Genomic DNA, 22,462 nt, shown 5'->3' with positions numbered 1-22,462 from the left:
CCCCCAAGTTCATAGCTCCCTGCCACAACTGGTGGCTCCTAAATAAATGGCAGTATTAGCCTCAGTTTGTCATTTATTCTGCAGACTGAAACTTTTCAAAGCAGATAGTCTCGTGTTTTCCTTGACAGAACACACACTGCAAGACCGTAATCCATAGCTTCAGACCTACCTTAAAAAACTGATGTCACCAAAGCAGTGAAAGCCACTTGCTAATTATGCAGGGTTTTTTGACCCTGTTTGGTTTCCCAAGACTGACCAGAATGAGAAGGATATTATGTTTTCCAGTTACCATTCTGTCTGTGGAGCCCAGAAAGCTATTGTTTCTATTCCACATTTAAGTGAGAAGTGCGGGCTGGGTGGCACGGTGGCGCTGTGCTTGGCTGCCCTGCTGCATGCCAGGGCTGGGATGTACCCTGGTTCCCATGCCCTTTGATTCAGTCATTCATTGGCTGACCCCGCACGCCACCTGCCCCTCGAGCTGGGTCCAGAGAAGCTGCTCCCTCGCCTTCACCAATAGATTTGCCCAGGAAAGAGCAGGGAGGAGAGGGGGAAGGGAGATGGGGTGCATTTTGTTTTTGTTTTTTCAGATTTTGAATCTATTCCCTCCTACCTGAAAGTCTTTGTAGCTCAATGAAAATCATTTCTTTATCTTGTCGAGTATACCTCAGTAAAGCTGAGGACGGGGGGTGGTAGAGGAATTATTTCTTAATTTAATAAGAGCTTAAGAATAAAAGCATGCAGATACCCCTGATGTGAGATAGGATGTGTTGTTTTCATTCTCCAAAGAGCAATTATAGCCACTTCAAAAAGAAAAACTGCCTTTACACAACATTCCAAGCACAGTTCCCCTTTAATAAAAGATTATACTGAAGAATTAACTCCACATCCCAGATGATGTCAGTTTTCTGTACTTGAATAACTTCTAGGGTTTTCTTTTCCTGCTTTTTCATTAGCAGTCCTTTAAGCATTTCTTTTTTTGAGCTCTTTAATGTGGTGCATGTAATTTAGCAGTGGTAGAATAGGAAAGTGTGGTGATGGCTTACGCTTGTAGCAAAAAGGTGAAGAATCTGCATCTGGGACAGTAGTTGCACTTCCCAGCATCGACCTCTGGGGGGCACCAGACACACACATCCCCTCCCCCGCTCCAGGCATCATCTCTGTAAAGAAGGAGGCCCAGATTGCAAGTGCTGGGGATTCCTACTGTTGGGGATGCAGGACTTTGCAACCGACCAGTCAAATGAAGGGAGAGAGAAAAAACAAAAAACAAAGTGCAGTGTTCGACCTGGGGTTTCAGTGCCACTTAGTGACTGAGCCAAGAAGCAGCAGGAAGCTGAGGGGCTATCTTCCTGCTCAAGCTGCACAAGTTCAGCTCACTGGACAGAGGCTACTGGGCAAGGTTAGAAAGAACTTCAGATTTGGGGGTTCTTGTTCTGCATCCAGACCTGACATCCCCTGCGTCTTAACGCTCTTGGAGAGCACAGGTAAATTTAAAATACAGAAGTACATTTGGTGCTTAAGTTGTTTTTCTTTTAAGCCCAGAAATGATACATTTATCACTAATTAAACAATAATTGCATTATGGAGTACTGAAAAAAATTGCTTGTAGTATAAACAACATCTGGTAAAGATTAAAAATAAAGAATAATTTTTCCAGGCTCAAATTTGTTGAAAGAAACTTGAGAGTTTTGAAACAAAATAGGTCCTGAAATGTAAAAGGGATATTTACAGTCTTATGTTTAGCATTCTGAAAGCAGAAAAGAAGAAAATGGCATAATAAAACATACGTATTAATAAAGGTACTTTACACAATAGATATAAAGGTTTCATATAAGTCAGTATCTTAAAAACCAAATTGCTTTTGAGCTCCATAAAAAAGTTTACTATTGGAATGAATCTTCTGGAGAATCCCTTTTTTAAAAGAGGAAAGGTATCTTCTGGTAAATACAGTCACCCTTCAATTACATACATATATCACCACAGGGGCTCCCACCCGTCAGGGTTTGGAGGAGTGGGCTGAGTGGGCCGGGACTGCTGGCTCCTGCGTACACCGCGCACCTGGAGGGCAAGCTTCTCATCAGCCATTTCTTCTTGACGAGAATGACCGTTCCTGAGTAAAGTATTTAACTCTCTTAAAACAGACCACGAAAGAGAATCTATTCCAGGCTTCCTGAACTTCATCTTCTCTCTTACCTCCAATTTCCCTCTTTATTTTTTAGATAAAAATATCTGTGAAGGATGATAAATGGAAAAGGCTTGAGAACTTTTCTGTTTCCTCACTGCCCTTTTTTCTATGAGGCATTCACTTTTGTCTGTGAATTACCTCGAATCATAGTACAATTTCCCTTTCTGGTTTGTAGTCTCTGTTTTCTTCCCCTCTTCCCCATACTCTATCGAGCACACACGAGGAATCAGAAAATGGTAGAAAAGAGGAAAGATTTCTTCCATGAGAATTCTGTTCTTCCATGTTCTCAGGCCTCTTTCAAGTTACAAGTGGCTTGTAATAATCCTTGATGAATTGGGATGAAAATAACAGATTAGGCATCAAGGGCAGAGAGTGTGCATGGATGTTATTTGTACAGTTGGCCTCTCTCTCACCTTTCCCCCACAACCAACAGGCCAAGAGCACACGGCCACTGCGCATTTCTTCTGTGTTGACTCTGTCTTGCCTCGTTTTGTTGAGGGCTGGGAATAGGCTGTCCTAGGCAGAGAGGAGATAAACGATGCATTTCTGGGTAGCTGTGGGAGACAGGAAGGGGATGCACACCCAACAGAACAATCTGGTCAATAAGAAAAGGAAGCCAGAGTCTGAAGCTCTCCATCATCATCTTCTGTTCATCCTCCGACATTCAGTGAAAGGATTGGGGGTGGTGTGAGGGGAGGGAAGAAGGCAAAACGTGTGTTATTGATGGCCGCTTGGTGACATAGTTTCCCTAGACTTGAAATAATGTGTACATGGAAATCGTTAGGCCAGATGGAGAAGAGGAGAGCTTGAGAAGGAACAGATTTTGGTAGGATGGAGAAAAACAAACAGATGGAACCCAAGAAAGTTTTTCTTTCCCTCATTTTTACAGGAAAGATAATCGCCCAGATTGCAGGGCTTTAGAGCTAGGGTTCGAGGCTCTGGGTTGCAGGGTAGCCCGTGGTGGGCTGTAGGGTCCCATTCTACAAATAAGATAGGGCACAGAGGGGTTAAATGTCTGGCTCTTCCCTCACAAGGATGCTGTAAAGATTTAGGGGAGGGAAATTTATGGCTTCCAAAGAAGCATAAATTAAGACTTTAATTCTATTTGGAGGATTCTCTTGATAAAGAAAAGCAGCTTAAGTTTGCTTTTGTGATTTGATGTCACTGGGACACATGCCTGGCCTGTGACCACTCCAGGCTTCATGAGGGGACTTACTGACCCTGAAATTATGTGCTCGGGAAGTGTAAAGAGTCTCATTTGAAAAACCATCAGTAAAGGCTTCGGATGAGAAAGAGCTGTTCAAAGCTCTGGGGCAGCAAGGAAGACTGGTTTTTAAATCAAAATCTCTGCCACTGCTGTTTCAGCAAGGTTCTCCTGCCTCCTGGCATCTTATTTGTTGTAAAAGCTAAAAGGGGTTGTAGAAGCAGGCTGAGAACAAATAAATATTTGAAATATGAAATATTTAGGATAGAAGGAAATCTTTTTTTTTTTTTAAATAGAAGGAAATCTAAGCAGAGAGTCCAATGGCATGGAGAGAGCAGGAGGTTCCACACATTCTGGAGACATTTAAAACATTGGATTGAGTGGTTTTGATAGAAAACACTGCATAAAATAAAAGTATGTCCAAACTCTAGTCCTCTCTTAACAAACTAAGTTAGAACGTTCTTCTCCCCCTTTATTTTCATGGCAGCCTATTCTACCCATTGGATTATCTTGTCATTGGCAATTTAGAAATCCCTCCCTGTAATCAGTATTTTTTTTAAGATTTTATTTATTTATTTGAGAGAGAGAGCACAAGCAGCGTGAGGGGCAGAGGGAGAAGCAGACATCCTGCTGAGCAGGGAGCCCCATGCAGGGCTTGATCCCAGGACTCCAGAATCATGACCTGAGCCAAAGGCAGACGCTTAACCGACTGAGCCACCCAGGCGCCCCCCCTGTAAATAGTACTGAATGATTTTCTGCTAGCATCAAATTTACATTGTGGCTGTGGATTAGTTAGACCATTTGGATTGAAAGGAATGGTTCTATTTTACCATTTCCAATATTGGTTTTCTATCAGTGCATTTTCAGGCTCTTGTATGTCTGCTTGTGTGCATGTGACACAAACACTTATTCAGGCATATTGTCCATCTATGAAAGTTTGAAAAATTTTTGGCAAATCTGATGAATCACTGTAAAACATATAGTTCGCTTTTCTCTTGTTTGATTTTTCCATTATGAATATGTAGAAAGGTTTATGATACTTTCTGGGCATTTATCCAGTGACCTCTTAATAACTGTTATTATTTACAGTGGGTCCGAGACACAGGGAGATTAACTGACTTGCCTGAGATCAAAGCCAAGAAATAATTTGCCTCCCTTCTGTTGAACCATGGTCCTGCCACATTATTTCTTGAGTACATAATGAATTTACCTATGAGAATTTTTAGTTGGTTTCTTTTAAATAAAAATTCACATCAATGAAGGATTAGGGAATGTGGGTTATTCTACTTAAAGAGTAGCAATTTGTAACTTGCAAAGCACAAATCCCTCTCTTCCAGTAATTAAAAGGAAATCTTCCCATCCTTTCAACAAGTGGCAGTGTTCTTGCCTGGAGCGGGCTGGGACAGCCTGTAGTGGGCTGGGACAGCCTGTAGTGGCAGGATGTGAACACTAGATGGCACACGTTCAATGTTACAATTCAAAAGGCCAGCGCAGACTGGAAAGTGGAAAAGAAAATCTATGGAGATAGACTCCATTCTTTCTTCACCATGGCCCAGAAAACTTGTGAGGCAAAGCATATCCTTTCTTCTTCTTTTCTTGCTGAGGGACTATGAAAAAATGTTTACCAAAGCTGGTCATAGCAAGTGCAGTAGGACTCAAAGAAATGTCCCTTGTAGAGCTTAATCCACTCACATTTGGATGCTACTGTAAAATCTGTTTCAGAACACAAATGGCATTTTCTTTTTCCTTTTTTTTTTTGAAGATTTTATTTATTTATTTATTTATTTATTTATTTATTTATTTATTTATTTATTTGTCAGAGAGACAGAGTGAAAGCACAAGCATGGGGAGCTGCAGGCAGAGGAAGAAGCAGGTTCCCTGCTGAGCAAGGAGCCTGATGAGGGACTTGATCCCAGGACCCTGGGATCATGACCTGAGCTGAAGGCAGACACTTAACGACTGAGCCACCCAGGCATCCCACAAATGGCATTTTCATCTGGCTTAATGTTATGCTTTGAGCTCTGGCTGAGAAGATAGGCAGCCTGGGTCAGGCCCACTGAAGCCCCACCTAGGCCACAGTAGGTCAACTTCTGCAGATTGAAATCATCAAAACCATCACAAAAATATTCACAGAATAAATCACTTTTCTTCTTCAAAATGATGGTATCTATATTTTATTTTCATTAGCCCCTTTTTCATCCTAAATTTAAGCTGTTAAATTCATAGTGCACTAAGATGTGATATTATTTAGTCCAGGATGGTAGTAGTTACTGTTTTCCTCAATAATAATTCTAAATTACTATGTACTCATTGCCTAATAAGGAGGAATGAAAAGATAGCAGGCCCAGACGTGACCTTGGGGCACTTCTGGGCCATGGGGGGGTGGTCAGACACACGGGCAGGTGTAAAACTAGCAACACAGGCAGGCTCTGCCTTTACTACAGCATGCTGGTGAAAGGTATTTTTAAATTTCCCATGATACTTATTGATTCTTTCTCTGGATCATATTGGCCTGTTGGAGAAAATGTAGAACATACAGGAGTATAAAGAAACAAAGCTTGCCCATAATCTCTTTGCTCCTAGAGACCAGTTTGTGTTTGTAATGCAAGGCTTTTTCCATGCACTCAGCGTTGGTTTTTTTTCCCCCAACCCAAAGGGATATGCCCATTTTCTAGACACCAACAGTTCTAGACAACTCATCTCCCTGATAATAACCAGTCATATGTTATCCATGAAATGCTTCCGATATTTTACTTTCTTTTGGTCTCTTCCTTTACAGCCTGAAGCAGCCTGCCACCCTGCCATATTCAGAATTGTTGATGAAATGTTCAGGTAAATGATGTGCTATTTTTGCTAATAATTGATCTAGAAAAGCCAGTTTCCAAATATGAATAAAAAATTTTGTGGTAGTCTCTGGCTATACAATGGGGAAGTTAGTTTCTGATTCTGTCTTACCCCTCTGAGCTATTTGGTAAAACCTAAATATCAGTGTATATTTAAAAGCCAATGCCTAAGAATTAAAAATAAGTTTTTTTAAACCATTTAAAGTTCTAATTATAATGGTAGAAAGGCAAAATCGAATTAGATATTAAATCATTAACTGTTCATGTAGGACTTTTCTCTAGTTCAAAATAAAGCATAGCAGTGTACTCCCTTCACCACATGAGGGCTGACCGATCTTTTTAAAGGAATTTAAAGCTAAGGAAAAACTGAGAAAAAGAAATAAATAATGCCATTCTTAGAGCTGAAAGGCAAAATCAACTATGCATGTTATCCTAAAACACATTAATTTTACAAATATGAGTACTTCTTAGGAAGTTCATTGGATTTACAGGTGAAGAGAGATGAGAGACCACTAGATACCAGGTTGGGTCATGGCTGGCCGTTAGTGGGATCTTGTTACCAAGGGAGGGTTTCCATCTTTCCTGGGTGCTGGCGCTTACTCTCCCCGCCTTCATCCCCCTCGCCCTCAGCAGTAGAGCCTCCAGGGCAGACAGTAACCCTGGGGAAAGGAATTTTTACAACAGCAAATAACCCAGTCCTTGAGTTGGTCTTAACATACCAACTTCAGGCTAAATAAATGAGCACAGGAGTAAGTCAGAATGATGTTTTTAGTTTAAAGCGAGCAAAGTTTGAGTTGATTTCTTTTGTTTCAACATATAGTTAGTTGTATGAAAATGCACAAAAACCAGTCCAGGTACAAGGCAGATTTTTCACAGATTCTTTCACCGCTTCTCTGGGTGGATTTGACCAAGGCATTTTACCCGCTTGGGCAGCTCTTTCTCCACTTGAAAAAGCAAAAGGTCTGTTGATTTTGCATGCCTGGGCGTACAATGTGTGAGTATTTCTAAAGAGCACTCAGGCCTATGTGGAAGGGATATGCAGTGCTTAATAATTTAAAAACCAAGAAAGGAAGCTCCGCCGATTGCTATTTTAATGGAAGTATTTAGAAAAGGAGTGAGATTTCTCCTACTTTCACACGAGGACTGAAATCTGATGAGCTAAGATACTGCTGAAGCTTATGGCACAAAAAGAACGTTTCCACTCTTTCCTTTTACAATTCAGGCTCACGTGTTTGCCAGATTAATCATTACGTGTGGTGTAATCTGGCTTTGCATTGCTCAGGTGTGCACTCCTGGAAACCGACGGAGCCCCAGAAGTACTAGCCGCTATTCAAGTGTTTACACGGTGCTTTATGGAAGCTCTGGAAAAAAAAAACAAGCAGGTTTGTTATATTGCATATATTACTCATTCCCCCAAAGACAAAAAAAGGCTGTTAAGAGTATCTAGCTAATCACCAGGAAGGAGCACTTTATTTTTAGTAATTTTGATAAACTGTTTTGCTTATGAAGAAAGCTTCCAAATGAATGCCCCAGCAAAGGTAAAACCATTTTAGTTGAAAATAAATCAGGATAGTTTCTGTCTGTCCTGTGCCCTGGTACCCAGAAGCATTTACCTGCTCTTGTGTAAGAGGACTCCTCATGCCAGCACGTGCCACCCTGGAGGAGGCATTTTCCGGCGCCTGTGTTGCATGCTGTCTGCCAAGCGGGCCTCCGCCCTGCCCAGGCATTCTGGAGTCTATATGGCAGGTGCTAAGAAGGAATGCCACATATTACAAAGGAGTGCTGGGCATTCTTAATTATTAGAGTTTCCTTGCCTAGCTAGGAGAGACCCAAATGTGAATTGGGTTCCAGGAGAGAAAGGAGCCAGTAAAAGTGACGAGGAGAGATTTGAATCATTGTAGAGAAGCAGCTAGGAGTGGCGGTGACCAAGAAGTGCGAGTTGGACACAATCAGCGAGCGAGAAGCCAGGCGTGAGGGCTGTAGGAAGACTTGTACTGTGGGGCCCCATCAGCAGAAGCCAGACAAGCCCTGCCAAGGGCCGGGGACTGATTAGAGGGACCTTGTGAAACAGGAAGCGTTCCCACCAGAGCTTTCACTGTTGGGCACTTTAACTGCCCTATACTATGTGTGGGGCCTTGCCTGTCTGGGCGCCTGGGTCCACTGCAGCTTCCCAGGAGGTAGGCCATGGTCCCTCACCATGCTTTCCACAGCCTGACTGAAGAGAGCAGTGCTGTGTGACTGTTACCTGCTACAATCCCACACACCCCTGCACCAAAGAAATCTCTCAGGTTTTAGCAGATGTTTCCGCTTTTTAAGGCAATCATAAATATTTATGATGTGTTTTCTCCCATCCTTTTTCCCTAGGGAGGTTAAATAGACTGTAGCAAACCACGTTTCAGTGGTACCCAGCCTGGAATTCAGGAGGAGAGCTCTGCTGAAAGGCATTGGTTGGCCCTCACACCCATTTTGAGGCATAACTGTAAATATCTTTTATCCTCCCTTGTGCATTTTTTGTATTCCCAGTTAGGAACCAGCCTCTAGAAAACCTGCCCCCTTGACTCCTGAACAACACCTAGGCTGGGGCTGAAGACACTGGTGAAAGCATTAGCTTAAGTGTGTTTTTCTTATCAGCCTTGCTCCTGGCTGTTGGTCTTGGGCACTGCGGATTCTGACTGGAGTTGCGGTTGCTTTTGAGTCATTTGTCTATTCTTATTTTTTTTTATTGAGGTCTAATTAACAAATACCAGGTTCAAGTGTACAACATAATGATTCAATATTTGTATATATTGTGAAATGTTACAGTAAGTCTAGTTAACATTGTCACCACAAAGTCACAGAATTTTTTTTCTTGTAGTGACAACTATTAAGATCTACTCTCTTAGCAGATTTTGGATATGCAATACAGTGTTATTAACTGTAGTCACTATGCTGTATGTTACATCCATGAGACTTATTTATTTTATAACTGGAAGTGTTTGTACCTTTTGATCCCCTTCACTCATTTCTCCCACTCCCCAGCCTGCCTCTGGCAACCACCAGTCTGTTCTCTGTATCTGTGAGCTCAAGGGGTGTTTTGCTTTGATTTGTTTCTTGATTCTACATATAAGTGATATCATATAGTATTTATCTTTCTCTGTCTGACTTACTTCACTTAGGATAATGCCCTCAAGTTCCATCCATGTTGTTGCAAATGGCAAGATAGCACCTTTTTTAACAGCTGAGTAATAGTCCATTGTATATACATAGACCGCATTTTCTTTATCCATTCATCCATCAGTGGACACTTAGGTTGTTTTCATGTCATTGCTACTGTAAACAATGCTACAGTAAACATAGGGGGTATAGTTAATTAACTATCTTTTTGAGTTAGTGTTTTCATTTTCATTGGGTAAATGCCCAGTAGTGGGATACTGGATCATTTGGTAGTTCTATTTTTAATTTTTCAAGGAACCTCCATACTGCTTTCCAGAGTGTCTGCACCAATTTACATTCCCACCAACAGTGCACTAGGGTTCCTTTTTTTTCCATATCCTTGCCAACACTTGTTATTTCTTGTCTTTTTGATATTAGCTCTTCTAACGGATGTGAAGCAATTCCTTGTTGTGGTTTTGATCTGTATTTCCCTGATGATGAGTGATGTTGAACACCTTTTCATGTACCTGTTGGCCATCTGTAGGTCTTCTTTGGAAAAATGTCTATTCATATTTTCTGCCCATTTTTTAAATCAGATTTTTTTTGTATTGAATTTTAATGAATTCTTTATATATTTTGGATATTAACCCCTTATCAGATATATGATTTGCAGATATTTTCTCCTATTTGGTAGTTGCCTTTTCATTCTGTTGATGGTTTCTTTTGCTGTACAGAAGCTCTTTAGTTTGATGTAGTTCACTTACTTAGTTTCACTTTGGTTCTCTTTGCTTTTGGAATCAGATACAAAAATCATCACCAAGACCATTGTTGAGGAACTTCCCACCTGTGTTTTCTTCTAGGAGTTTTATGGTTTCAGTCTATTTTCAATCTATTTTGAGTTTATTTTTTGTATATGTTGTTAAGATAGTGGTCCAGTTTCATTCTTTTACATGTGGCTGTCCAGTTTTCCCAGCACCATTAATTGTAGAGACTGTCCTTTCCCCTTTGTGTATTCTTGGCTTCTTGACCATGTATGTGTGGGTTTATTTCTGGGCTCTCTGTTCTGTTGATCTGTGGGTCTGTTTTTATGCCAGTACAATACTGTTTTGATTACTATAGATTTATAATAAGGTTTGAAATCAGAGGGTCTGCTGACTCTAGCTTTGTTCTTCTTTCTCAAGATTGCTTTGGCTGTTCAGGGTCTTTTGTGGTTCCATACGGATTTTAAGATTGTTCTATTTCTGTTGCTTTTCTTTTCTATTTTTGTTGCTTTCCTTTTAGAATATCACCCTGCTTAGGCTACACTGGTCTGGCAGTATGGAGGGGTACACACTGAGTCCCAGTGGAAAGTAAGGCAGGGATCCAAAAAAGAAAGAAGAATTCATTGCCCTGACTTTGGTCTCAGAATAAGAGGGCAGTAACCTCTTATCTTTGCACAGGCCTTCATATACATATATTATGTCATTTCTCTTTGTAGGGCTATTCCTGATTGCCTGCCTTTTTAATCAACGGCCATTTCTCATCATTGATCTCCTGCCTTCTTGAGTGCCCATTTTTAGATTACTCATAATCCTTAATGCATAACACCCTGTGTCCTGTGTGATCCATGCATAACACTCTTTCCTTTCTGTGTCTTATTCATTCATTCATGCATTTATTCTTTTTTTATTTTTTTAAAGATTTTATTTATTTGACAGAGACAGAGATAGCAAGAGCAAGAACACAAGCAGGGGGAGTGGGAGAGGGAGAAGCAGGCTTCCAGCCGAGCAGGGAGCCCGATGTGGGACTCGATCCCAGGACTCTGGGATCATGACCTGAGCCAAAGGCAGACGCTTAACAACTGAGCCACCCAGGCGCCCGTCATGCATTTATTCTTAATAAAATGAATATTTATGAATCTGATATCCAAATGAGACCTGGACTGGTAACAATAATTTACATGTATCCGTATAGCCTGTCTCTGTCTTACAGCCTTGCCTATCTCCCCCATGTAGCCACTGTTCTGAGTTTATGTTTATCATTCCTTTGCTTTTCCTGAAAATAATGTAATCACATATATGGGATTTCCTAAACCATGTTTTCTTTACTTTTTTGCACTTCATAAAACAAACAACAAACAAGAGTAGCATACTGTGTGCAGTCTTTTGAGCCTTGCTTTTCCCACTCACCAAGATTGCTCTATGTCGTGTGTGGCCACGGTGGGGTGTTGCTGTATATAGCACTCTGTTGGGAAAGTGGTGGTAGGCCTCTGGGTTGTCTCCAGATTTTGTTTTCTTTTAGAGATAGGGTTGCCCTGAACATTCTGGGATATATATATATATAGGAGTGGAAGTGCTGGTTATTAGGTATGCAAAGATTTAGCTTCTGTAGATACTGCCAAATTGTTTTCATATGTGGATGTACCAATTTATATTCCCCCCAACAGTTTATGAGAAATCCCATTCATCCACATTCTTTCCCATTGTCAGAAATACTTATCTTAAGTGCTTCGCATTCTCTTTTTATCCTTTCCTCTCACCCTTGTTGTATTTGGCAAGCACAGTGCAGTTCCGTCAATGTGCCCAGTTGGACTAGTGTTGCCACAACAAGCCACATTTTCTAAACTTGCCTAATGGCTTAGTACAAACAGCAAATCAGTTCAGGTTCTGGTTCCAGCAATGGCAGAGTCCAATAATAGACTAAATCTCCTAATGAAAATTATAAACTCTGAGCAAAATATGTTTAAAAACTACTTGAAGGTACTAGAGAGCCACTAAAAAAGCACATAGAAACTGGAGGAGATTTAAGCCTTGAAAAAGGAAACCACATTGGGATTTCTGCTAACCGTCTCCTTAGGTCTCTCATGTGAGGAGTGGGAGGGGGTTTTGTGGGGTCACAGGTGCCCAGAACTGAAGGCACAATCTGATGGACTTGAGGTGTCATAAGACAGGGCTGTGAGCTGCCAGAGAAACAAAAAATAAATAAATGGGACAAACGAAAACTTACATCAAAAGGTAGACTTAAACCCAAACATACTAACAGGCACATTAATTACAAAAATTAAATAAAAATTAGCTAAATATGCTAGTAAAAAGGCACAAATGTCAAATTGGATAAACTAAGATCCAACTGTATGTTGTTTTCAAGAGACCCATTCTAATTATAAAGACACAGAGTAAAGTAAAAGAAAGGAAAGATAGGCTATACAAGTAATCATCACAGAAATTTGGTACAGCGCTATTAGCAGCAGATGGTGTAGACTTGAGGACAGGGTATGACGAGAGATAAAAAGAGGGACATTTTATAATGGCACGATGGTCAGGTCATCAGGAGAAATACCAATTATAGATGGATATGTGCCTAATAAGAGAGTTCCAAAATACATGAAGCAAAAATTGACAGAAGTAAAGAGAGAAAGACAAATGCACAGTTACATATAACATACTTAAGGGGCATCTGGGTGGCGCTGTCAGTTGGATGTCCAGCTCTTGGTTTCGGCTCAGGTCCTGATCTTGGGGTCCTGAGATAGGGCCTGCTTCAGCTCCGTATTGAGCATGGAGTCTGGTTTCCCTCTCCCTCCGCCCCTCGCCCCCACGCTCTCTCTTTACCCCCCCAAAATAAATAAATAAATCTTTAAAAAAATATAATAATACTTAGATGTAAATTTAATAAAAGATGTATAAGACCTCTACACTGAAAACTACAGAACATTGCTTTAAGAAACTTAAATATGTGAAGAGAGAACCCATAAAATTCCAGAACAATAGCCAGAACAATTGTGAAAAACAAATGCAAAAAAAAAGACAAACCCCAGCAGACGCATACTACCTGATTTCAAGACTTTAAGCTACGGTAATTAAGACCGTGAGGTATCAGCCAAAGGATAGATAGATTGGTAGAACTGAAGAGTGAAGAGTCCAGAAATATGTGTGTGTGTGTGTGTGTGTGTGTGTGTGTGTATGGTCAGTTGGTCGTTGACAGAGACACCAAGGCAATTCAATGGGGAAAGGAACATTTTGAACAGATGTGCTGAAACAGCTGGATATCTATATGGCAAAAAACGAACCTCTGCCTCACAAAATACAAAAATTAATTAGAGATAGATCATAGACTTCAACGTAAATGCTAAAACTATAAAGCTCCTAGAAGAAAACATAGGAGAGTATCTTTTTTTACATTGGAACAATCTAAGTTTTCTTACAATGGATGCAAAAAAAGCATAAACCATACAAGAAAAATTGGGTAAATTATAGATTTCATCAGAATGAAAAGCTTCTTTTCTTTGGTAGTTTCGTTAAGAAAGTGAAAAGGCAAGCCACCACATGAGAGAAAATATTTTCAATACATATGTTTGACAGAGAACTTGTGTTCAGAATATATAAAGATCTCTTACTCCCTAAGAAACAACTCAGGTTTTTTTTAATGTAGAAAAGAAACGAATACATACTTCAAAAAAGATACATAAGTTGGCACTAAACACATGAAAATTGTTCAACATCATTTGCTGTCAAGAAGATGCATAGTGAACGCATAAAGAGGTGACATTTCATACCCACTGGAATCAGCTGGCTGATATTAGTAAGATTGGCAATATCAAATGTTTGCTGTGTGGAGCAACTGGAATTCTCATAAATTGCTGGTGGGAATGTGAGATGGTACAACCATTTTGGAAAACTACATGGCATTTGCTTTTTTTTTATTTTTTATTTTTTTTAGGCATTTTCTTAATAAAGTTAAACAGGCGTCTACTCAGTAATTCTTCTCCTGTGCTATTTACCCAAGAAAAATGAAAACACATGTCCACAAAAAGACATAAATATGAATGTTAATTTGACACTTTTTTCATAGTAGCCCCAAACTGAAAACAACCCAAATACCCATCAATAGGGGAATGAATAAACATTATGGTATATTCATACAATGATTATTTCAAGCAATAAGAAAAGACTGGAAGAACGAACTACTCAACAAGCAGAGTAACATGCAAGAATCTAAGGAAAAAAAAATATGTTCAGCCAAATTAGACACAAAAGAATACAAACTCTATGATTCTATTCATATGAAATCCAAGAATAAGCAAAATGAAACTCTTGTGGAAATCAAAATATTGGTTGCTGGGGAGTGGTGGAACCACAAATGAAGTTTTTGGGGTAACAGAAATGTTCTCTGTTTTGACTGGGATGATGGTCACATGGATTTACAGATTTACCAAAATTCATCAAAGCCCGAGCACTTCACTGTTTCTAGATTTTCCTTTAATCTCTTACAAACATACTTCAAAGCCACTCTGCCTTCAGAGGGCATAAATAACTGTAGCGCTTTGGCCCTCAAAGTGTTGCAAGCACCATTGTTGTTTCATGCTTTTTTTGTTGTTAAAAAATCATGCTGGAATACCTAACATCTCACAACCGCTTTGGAATCTCTCACTTAAATAGGAGATTTATGTGCATAATTGGGTTCATGTGAGGTAAAGAACTGCTATGAAGACATCAGGAACATAACTTTATTTTTCTTAAGCCCCAGAAGGTGATTTCAAAAAGGTTCATTTTTCTGGTACATATTTACAAGGTTATTGGAAGCATTTTTTAAAAATAAATGTTGAAGAAAACATTCTGACCATGTTAGTACTAGTAGGTCTTTTTGGGGTAGATGATGCAAGATTTTGTTCTTTCTTAATATCCCTTTCAACCGTAATGTCCATGTGGTTTTGAAGTTTTTATTCTCTTGTAGCTGAAGTTTACATTCAAGACCTACTTTCCTTATGCTTCTCCATCTCTTATTATGGTGCTGCTCCAACACCCGAAAGGTACGTGAAAGTTGATTCTACCCATATTAAAATAATTTCTGAGAAAGAACACTGACAAATAATGACCCTTCCCTACCAGTCCCTTATGTATAAAACAGGGGAGACGGACTTGGTCATCTCTAACATCCCTTTAAGCTCTCGGGGTCTCACATTCTGTGGGATTTTGAAATGAGAATTTTCTGGACTTCCCAGTTATCATCACTTACCAAAAGAAAGAAAAAAAAAAAAATGGCCTCTCGTTAAGTTTTGATAGTCTGCTCCGGATAACACGGGCTTCTACTGGTGCTGGCCAGATCCACCTGAATGCCAGGATCAAGCCAAGACTTGGCTGAGGAAGATTAAAACAGTACGTTTATTTGTATTTCATCTTTCCACTCTGTGCCCCTTGTTGCAGAAGGAAAGATAAAATGATGAACAAAGCCTAGGAAATTTAGGGGAAATTTCTCCTAACCGAGCCAAGGGAAGAAGACTTTTGAAAGAATTCAGTAAGTGTATTGGATCATGGCCTTCTCTGGTCTCATTTGCCAGCCTTCCATTGGCCACATCCAGTTGGGGAAGTGATGATTCCATCCTTACTGGAGTTGACCTGTTGGCGTGTGTAGGAACTTGTGTTTAGGCAACGTTTCAGGCATAGAGAATAAAGGCATCCTTCCCCGTGGCAGCCTGGCATCTGAGGGAAAGGCAGCACACGGACGCAGCGTGGTCTGTGCCAGAGAAGAAGGCATTTTAACTGTGGAAGGAAAAAGAAGAGGGAAAGAGCCGGTAGTATTTCCTTTTTATGCCATTTTTACTTGCATTTTTCCTGAGACTTGAGTAAGTTGATTCATTCAAGGAAAGTAGATGATTCAAAGTTTCAGAGCATTTTACAAAATCCAGTTCTTTTTCCTTTTTCTAAAAGATGTAGGTTCTCACCCAAAGTGACCCATCTGACCCTGTCCTCTCAGGTGCTAGCGGTAGAGGTGGTAATGAGGCTGGCGGGACCTGGGGTCAACAGTGTTGTGAAACTTACCCTGTGGGAACACAATGGGAAAACTTTGATAACGAGACAGAAAAGTCAGCATTTCTCTTTTCTAGGGGTACACTTTACAGCTTAGGTCAGATTAGCAAAGCCTGAGGTCAGCCAAAGCTGAATGAGCTCCAGAAAAAATACTGGAGTTGTTATTTTTTAAGTTGGGAAATCTATAAACAAAAGGCTAAGGTGATACCTTGGGCATGAAGTCAGCCATTTACCTTTTCCTTTATGTGACTGTCCTAGATTTATGTCCAAAAATAAATAAGTGAATTTTAGCAGGAGTTCCTCCTATTCTGCTTTTCAGCATATTACTTTTGGGAAAAAATGAATGTTAAGTTCACAAATTGAAGTATTTTTTTAAGACTTTATTTATCTGAGACAGAGAAAGAAAGAACACAAGGAGGAGCAGAGGGAGAAGCAGACTCCCTGCTGAGCAGGGAGCGCGATGTGGGGCTCGATCCCAGGACCCTGAGATCATGACCTGAGCCGAAGGCAGATGCTTAACCGACTGAGCCACCCAGGTGCCCCTGAAGTATTTTTTAATAGCAGAATCTTCTATTCATCAGAAATTGATTTTGTGTCCACTGTAAAGTCCTGTGGGGCATAAAAGATAGATCACTTACAAGCCCTGACTATCCAAGAGCTACAGTAGGGGGGGACATAAAATAAGTATCTAAATAATTAATACAAAGAAGAAAATGAAACATGCCTTCAAACGCTACAAATCAAGAGTTATGGGCATTTCAGAGGAGGGAAAGATAATGTACGAGCCTGTAACCCGTGACATTTGTGGGGTCATTAGCAGTGCTTACCCTATCGCTTACATTATCTTCTGATGTATTTAATTACAGAGCCTATCACTGCATGGAAATGTGGTAACTTTGTCAGATGTTGTGTAGAACTGCAGATACATACGTGTTCAGATGTGTCTAAAACCATGGGATAATTACGAAACCAGAAAAACTAACTCAAGAAAGGACATTTGTTTGTACGATATCTGTGTATTATTTTCCTGGCCTTTCCTTTAAACCTGAAATCATATTCTGAATTCATCACAGTCATAGAAAAACAGTTGGGCAACCTATTCTTAGTTCCCTGTTGACTTTTATTACCATCTTCATGTACTTTGAAATCATGAATTGTCAGTGATGGGGAGGGTAGAAAAGAAAAAAACCTGGGGTATCTGCAACATAACATTTCCAGTCCTAGGGCAGGCTGCAGTTTGTCTCCTTCCATATATTGAAGGTTAGTTCTGTGTAACACTGAGGATCTTCCCAGGCCTAAGGGATGGATATCAACTGGGAACAGCATGAGACCAGTGGTATGGGTCCCATGGACCAGGAAAAACAAGGCATTTTTCCAAAGCTCTTCTGGTCTTAGCAGCAGATGATCCTGATAGGTTTGACTTTTCTTCAGTTCCCTCTGGTCTGTCTCTCTACCCACAGAGATCCCACAAGAACTGTGGCACCAGCCACTGAAACATATTTCTGAAATGCTCAGAGAAATAGTTGAAGACCAGACTCACGGGTAAGCAAATCCTGACGACTCGTAGGTCTGCATCACAGTGGTTTCTCTTGATCCTGATCGTCCCTTTATGGAGGGCTGACGGGGGATGGCCTTTACTGGTCTGTGACCATCCCCAAACAGGTAAGCACTTTGCTGAGTGAGAAGTAGAGGAAGCACATAGCGAGCTGCATGTATCGCTCAGAATCAACAGGTACGTATGTAAATACCTTGTATAGAAACTGTCCTGAATAATGGCCGGTATTGGATTTTGAAATATATAAGCATAACAATAAGAAAAATAGACACTATAAAAAAAGCAGTGCCCGCATGCCGCCCCCACCCCCAGCCATGCAGAAGGAGAAGGGTGGTGCCCTCTGGGTCCCTTGGTCTTCTCCTTCCTCTTACTCTCTACGGAAGGAAATTTTAACCTTCTCCTGCACAGTAGGATAAAATGCCCCTTTTCCTCCTCTTTTTAATAAATATTTTTCTAAAGTTAGAAAATCCATTCTAATATAAATTAATTTCTAACATGATATTAAGTATCCTCTCATATACATTATTTTCCTAAAAGCAATCACATTTAGGCTTTTAGTTCTTTGTGACATAACACCCTTCAGCTTCCTCTTGACTTACTTTTTTGTAGAGTACAAATATTTGTTGTCTATACTAACCTACTAAGACTGTCTTTATTTGTTCCTTTTGCCACTATTCCCTTTTGAAATTCTCTGTAATCTCCTCACTGAACCATCACATATTCCACTTGGTCCTCCTTATGTTCGTGATCACTGATGAAGGCTTTGTGCCGGTTACTCACCTACCCCTCCTCAACAAGATTCGTACCAATAAATGAGACAAAAAGAACTAGCAGCCAAGCGGGGATCAGAGTGTTGGACTCACTGACAACCTGTAACACCGTCAGCCCCATGTGCATCCTTTCAGATTGTCTCTGTTGCAGAGCAGGACCTAGACCCAAAACTTCACAGTACTCCTACTTAACCTAGATCTGCCTTAATTAGATTTCAGGGTCCACCTGCAGGGAGGAGTGGGTGAGCAGGTTTAGATGCTTTCTCAGCCGGCCACTGGGACTGCCTCACATACTCGGTTATTGGTAGAAAACAGCAAGAAGGACCAGGCCCATTTGTGCAAGGCAAGCTCTGAGCTCTGATCCAGGTGTGATGCCCATCTGTGAGCAGGGAGCGTGAGAGAGCCCTGGTGCTCAGGTCTGTAGGGGAGGTCTGTAGGGGAGAAACCCTGTGGAGCTTGTCCTTTGCTTTTGAGACATCATAACCCAGCCGACCACTGATGTGGCCCACAGAGCACCTCTTCTCCCTCCTGTGGGACAAATAAGATAAATACCCTCCTTTTTTCTTTTCTCTCCACTGTCCAGAAGCTAGATTTCAAAACATTTAATCACTTGGGCCCAGATCAAACCAAGAGAGGCCTAGAACTCTCCTGTTCCAGGAGCTTCCCTGGTTCAGAAGGAAAGTTCTGGTCTAACTTGATCTCAGGCCAGTCTGCTCCATTTTCTCCAGGGGAGATATTAAGCTGCTGACACTGTCACTGTGCATATTAATGGATCCTTTCCTTAACTGGAGTCTTCCCTTTAAACAACCAGGACACCTCTCAGTTCCCAGCATGACAGAAGGATAGCTTCACAAAAGCTTCTAGCTTTTCAGCTTGGACATATACGTGATGACAGGAAAGAATACAGTATGCAGCCCATTAAAAATTCATAATTACCAGAATACTGACCAGAACCTTGTGTTTTGTCAGAAGGAAACCGTGCATGTTTCTGTCTACATCCCTTCTCTGGTCTCCATCTGGACCCCCGGGAGCCCCCTCATTTCTTGCTCTGGAGCTCTCTGGGTGGCTGCATAATGGCTGGGGGGCCCCACTTTCCATGGCAGCCCAGCTGTGCAGGCCAGGCAGAAAGCGAAGGGGTGCCTGCAGGTTCTCATCTTGTAGCATTCCTGTTGGTCATGGTCCAGAATCTTTCTTTGTCAAAGTCCTGTACTCATGGTCCTTGGATATAAAGATTTAAATGTCTGAAGTCCTCAGGGCACATGGGGTTTTGAAAGACCTGCCTTTGATGGCCCTGTGATGAGTTCAGCATGGCATAGTGAGCTACTTTCCTGGGTGTAACTTGTATTCCTTGCAAGTTGTACTTCAGTGCATAAGAACAATTCAAGCCAACCATTTGCAAACATTACAGTTGCTTTAAGAACCAAAAGGAGAAAGAAATCAAGTTGCCGGGCTGCCATGTGTTTTGATTCTGTTCCAGGTCCTACGGAGGCCCCTTTGAGTGCTGGTTTTTGTTCATTCACTTTGGAGGATGGGCTGATATCGTGGCTGAGCAGTTAGTGATGTCAGAAGCTGAACCCCCTGAGGCCCTGCTGTGGCTCTTGGCATTCAGCTACAGCCCACGTGACGGGAGTCTGCAGAGAACACAGACCATGGTGGGTGGCAGGGCCCACTCTGTGTGGTGCTCCGGGTCCGTCTCGGGATCAGAAAGGATGCTGCAGGAAGGGGCCCTGTAGTGGGTTTGGCTTCCACTAACCCCCAGGCACCTAAGCACTGAGTGTTCACTGTGTTCATTGTGGAAGCATGTCGATGTCCACCCAGATAAGTGAGTGCACGGGTGCTGAGTTTGTGGTCGGAGACGTCTTCTTGCCTCACAGAGTTGCCTGGAGACCGGAGCCTGCCACTCTGCTTTCCCAGGAAGCATGGAGGAGATGAGGCATAGCCCTTCTGTCCCCCACATTGTTTTATCTGTTCTTGCTCAGCTGCCACCTCTGCCCTCATTTACAGACGCTCCTGGCCCAGGGGCCACGTCCTCTAGCATTTGCTATGCGGAGTCTGACTGCTCTTCTGAGGAGCACTGTCCTCTCTCTGATCAGCAGCCCGGCCTGTCTTGACTTACTGCTTTCTTGGCTCAGTCAACAGATCCTCACATTACCAGCTTTGTTTAGAACTCTTACTAAAGTAATCTGATATTAACCCCTTAGCTTCTGAAAAAGGACTTGGGCATTCCATAAATAACAGAGCCGCTAAGTACTAGACTGACTGTCTATGGCAAAGAGAGTTGTTATTTTATGTGGAGTATAATGATTACAGGAAGCAGTGCTTTGATTAAAGGCATTGGCACCTCCCTTGCAAACATTTATTTGTTGGTTTTTAAAACTTTAACTAAAGCTAGAACTTTTTGCTAATTTTAATAATTAAAGGGAGCAGGTTTCTTTATGTAGAGAGCAGTGCTCCTTTTTGCTTGATGTTTTCCATTGTTGGAAAAAAGCGGACTAGTACAGATATGTCTGTATATTTTACTTGTTTAAAGGCTTGCATGGTAGAGGAAAAAAAGAGTTTTGGATTTTAAAAAGTGGAAATTTTGTGATTATTTTGGATCAAAAATAGAACATTTTAAAGAAATTATCATAATCCACATATGTATTTGAGGGTTAGTATATTAAAAAGAAAGCCTTCTATTTCCCTTTTAAAATATCAAACTAATTAAGGGAAATCCTAATCCTAATTAAGGGAAATCCTTATTTTTAATGATAGTAGTAGTTAAAATGCATGTAGCACTTGCATGTAGCACATGCATGATTTCCAAAGCCCTGTTATATATACTTTGATTCTTTATAAGCTAAGTAGGTAGGTTATGTGTTAAATTCTATATCGATCATAGAAACCAACAGAGGTTCACTTTTGAAATATAGAGAAATAAGTTGTCCCCCCCAAAAATGTAAGTTCTAGAAAGTTCTGCATTGGCATGTCTTTCTAATACTTAACTTGGTCTTTTTTTTTTTTTTTTTTTTTAATAAAACCTGTGCATAGTTCTTACTCCAGGGATGCTTAGGCATACTGGATAAAAATAGATTAGCTTAGAGCACCTGGGTGGCTTAGTTGGATTGGGCATCTGCCTTCAACTCGGGTCATGATCTCAGGGTCCTGGAATCGAGCCCCACATTGGGCTCTCTGCTCGGCAGGGAGTCTGCTTCTCCCCCTCCCTCTGACCCTCCCCACAGCTCATGCTCTCTCTTGCTTTCTCTCAAATAAATAAAATCTTTAAAAAAATTAGATTAGCACACTCAGAGTAGTTTAGCACCAGCATGTTCGCTTCCTTCTTAGCTATCCTGTCAGAGGTGGCTATTCGTCTTGTGATTGAAGCCACACTCCATGTTTGTGATCCCAAAGCTTCTTTCTTCCTCCTTGGTGCCCAACCTGAGGCGCTGGTGTGTGTGACATCCTGAGAAGCAAGTGGGCCCAGTTTTCCTAGTTTAACTAGTAAGACATGCCTCTCGCTCTCCTGGGTTTTTTGAGCTTTAATCCCTTTGATGGTCTCTTGGGTGACTTGAGAAACGAACTGTGAGCTGCCTTTGAACGTGTGATTATTGGGAGATTTGAATGAGCCTGACAGCATCTGTGCCTTTTCCCCAAAAGGTGTCATTAAATCCAGTTAATCGCTCAGCCCTGATAGCATACTGTAGCTAGAAGCACCCCCTCCCCTGACCACCCTTGAGGTTCAGTAGCAGGGAAGCAAGAGCAGCCGCCGCACAAAACCACCCTTCTCTCTGCAGACCGTGTTCACTGCCAGCCAGTGTCCATCTTCTTTTGCTAACTTTGAATTGGATCATGATAAAAACAAAAAATGCCTGTGTTTGTATATCCCTAAGAATTAGGCCAGGGTTCATACTCTAACTTTGTCATTCCACCTCTAGGAATTACCCTAGGGAAGTAATTAGAGATCCATACAAAGATTTATATATGAGACATGAGCATTATTGTAATTGCAGACATG

At 41.1% G+C, this 22,462-nt stretch overlaps 1 protein-coding gene across 1 annotated transcript in view; it reads left to right on the top strand.

The window, feature by feature from the left end:
- FANCC (FA complementation group C) overlaps window positions 1–22,462 on the top strand; it is a 281,479-nt gene that overhangs the window by 239,331 nt on the left and 19,686 nt on the right. Inside the window, exons 10-14 of the mRNA XM_044920602.1 lie at window positions 6,166–6,218; window positions 7,512–7,611; window positions 15,071–15,146; window positions 17,604–17,685; window positions 19,946–20,124. Of these exons, the coding sequence (XP_044776537.1) occupies window positions 6,166–6,218; window positions 7,512–7,611; window positions 15,071–15,146; window positions 17,604–17,685; window positions 19,946–20,124 (490 nt within the window). The remainder of the gene's footprint in view (window positions 1–6,165; window positions 6,219–7,511; window positions 7,612–15,070; window positions 15,147–17,603; window positions 17,686–19,945; window positions 20,125–22,462) is intronic.

The sequence above is a fragment of the Neomonachus schauinslandi genome, chromosome 13, assembly GCF_002201575.2.
Source record: "Neomonachus schauinslandi chromosome 13, ASM220157v2, whole genome shotgun sequence".
NCBI lineage: Eukaryota > Metazoa > Chordata > Mammalia > Carnivora > Phocidae > Neomonachus > Neomonachus schauinslandi.
Note: the sequence above shows the minus strand (reverse complement) of the source record. Positions and strands in the feature narration are given on the sequence as shown.